The following is a 2,031-nucleotide window of genomic DNA, read 5'->3' on the forward strand; positions in this document are numbered from 1 at the left end:
TCAAAAAAAAAAAAAAAAAAAAAAAAAAAGGAAAAACATATGCTCTTTTCATTGGCTCGAACAGAGATGCAAGTACAATTTAGTGCTCAAACGACACTATTTTTGACGTATCAGCCAGTCTTTATAATCAAGAAAAAAAAATATTACATGTAATACATAATTAAAGTGCCAAAAGAAATCAGAAATCTAAAAAATAAATATAATTCCAATTAGAAAACTTCCTATCAAATTTGGTTGTAGTTAAAATTATTGTCATCTCCTTCAATTCTCAAGAGAGGTATGAACATGTGCCATGACCTGTTCGCGCAAATTAAATTAAGTGCATTAACATTATGAAATCAATTACTAATAAATATTTTCACTTCTAAAGAAAAGAACCATAATAATCAATATTTTTACGTACTTGGATTCGTGTAAGTAATGACTCCGGTTTTGGCAAAATCACAGTTGTAATCATTGCGACCTTTGGTTTGATAGAAAGAGTTCATGACGAAGGAGGCGTGGGACCTGATATCATTGGGCTCAAAGCATGGCCCACCACCTTGTATGGGCCTGCAGTCCACACCCGAGCTGCAAACGTAGTCTATATTGGCCTGCAGAGCTTGGGTGCTGGAATCCGACTTTGGTACACACCATTTCTTGCCCAACCCACCACCGGGCTATATAAAAGTTGAAAGCATAGAATTAAACGAACTTGAATTTGATAATAAGTCAAAGTTTATGGAAATAAAGAAGAAAAAGAAATAGAATTAAACTAAAATGGCTGATTTGTATGCATGTGATCTGGCAATTAAGACTAATAGGACAAGATTTGCTTAGCTGCAAAGAAGGAAGAGAAAACGAAAAAACTAATGACATTGTAAGTAAGCAAACAAATTTTTTTTTTTTTTTTGAGAACAGGTCACAACTATAACAAATTCTCTCTGCTGCCTTCTTATATATGTATATAAAACGCGTTTTTATAGTTACGTTTTAAGGGTACTTACTCATTAAATATATAAATTATTATGATGTGACGTAATAAAAATTTAATTTTATTAATTGTCATTGTTTTTTTTGTTGCACTTTAAAACGTTACGCTATAGCGAAGAGGTGTTTCCATTCCCCAAATCAAATGACTATCATCTACTAGTTTAAGTAACTATAATGCAGAAATTAAACTTACCCGCACTCCATTGCGCAAAATCCCAGCATCATAAACCGGAGTAAAATCCGGCTGGAAGAGCCCCCAGTTCCTCTCAGCCGTGGGACCAGGCTTAAGATTCTCATTAAACAAAGAAAACAGATAAGTCTCAAACCTCCTGTTGGGCATCAATGGCGTGCCCTTCCCAGAATTCACATGCCTTATCAGGTTGGTAGTGTAATCCCTCGCGTTCTGCACCGAACACGCCGGGTATTCGCAGGCCGAGGCCCATCCCGTCTCGCCAATCACGATGTCGACATCCCCGTAGCCGACGGACTTGGCGGCCGAGTGGACGGCGTCGAGCATTGCGTCGAACATGTTGGTGTAGGTGATACCGGTGTTGGTGTCTCGGACGCCGCGGTTGGGCTTGAAGAGGGCGTAGTTCGCCATTTGCGGGGAGTAGCCGAAGTAGGGGTAGGGGTTTACCATGAATGGCGATTTGGTGTCTCGGAGGAACTTGAGCATCGGAGTGAAAATGGCCCTGTCGTAGCCCCGGCGGAACCGGGCGAGGCTTGGGGGTTCGGACCTTGAGAGTATGCCTAGAGAGTGTGGAGATGTTACCTGCTTATAGTAATACAATCAGTTACAATTAGTAATCAACATGTTAATTAATTATAATATAAGATAAGGGTCAAATTATTTGCGTTTTCTTATATGAGTGATTTTTCACAACTATACATATTTACATATCATTTCTAAACTATTAAAAATTTAATGTCATATAAAAAACAATTGTATCATATTTATAACATTTTTAAGTATTTTTGTACAATTTAAACCGATTAAAAAACAAAATATGATCAATGCGATTGTTTTTTTTTTTTTTTTTTTTTTTTTTTTTTTTTTTT

At 36.9% G+C, this 2,031-nt stretch overlaps 1 protein-coding gene across 1 annotated transcript; it reads right to left on the bottom strand.

Annotated features, from left to right (window-relative positions):
• Positions 1-3: 3 nt before the first annotated feature.
• Positions 4-1,759, bottom strand: LOC21384227 (glucan endo-1,3-beta-glucosidase; the record flags this gene model as incomplete). Its single annotated transcript, XM_010092846.2, has 3 exons — positions 4-297; positions 404-659; positions 1,166-1,759. Coding segments are annotated over 3 exons (879 nt in total), but the record flags the coding sequence as incomplete, so codon positions are not given.
• Between the last annotated feature and the right edge of the window lie 272 nt (positions 1,760-2,031).

This window comes from Morus notabilis, unplaced genomic scaffold (assembly GCF_000414095.1).
Source record: "Morus notabilis unplaced genomic scaffold, ASM41409v2 Scaffold9538, whole genome shotgun sequence".
In the NCBI taxonomy this organism is placed as follows: Eukaryota; Viridiplantae; Streptophyta; class Magnoliopsida; order Rosales; family Moraceae; genus Morus; species Morus notabilis.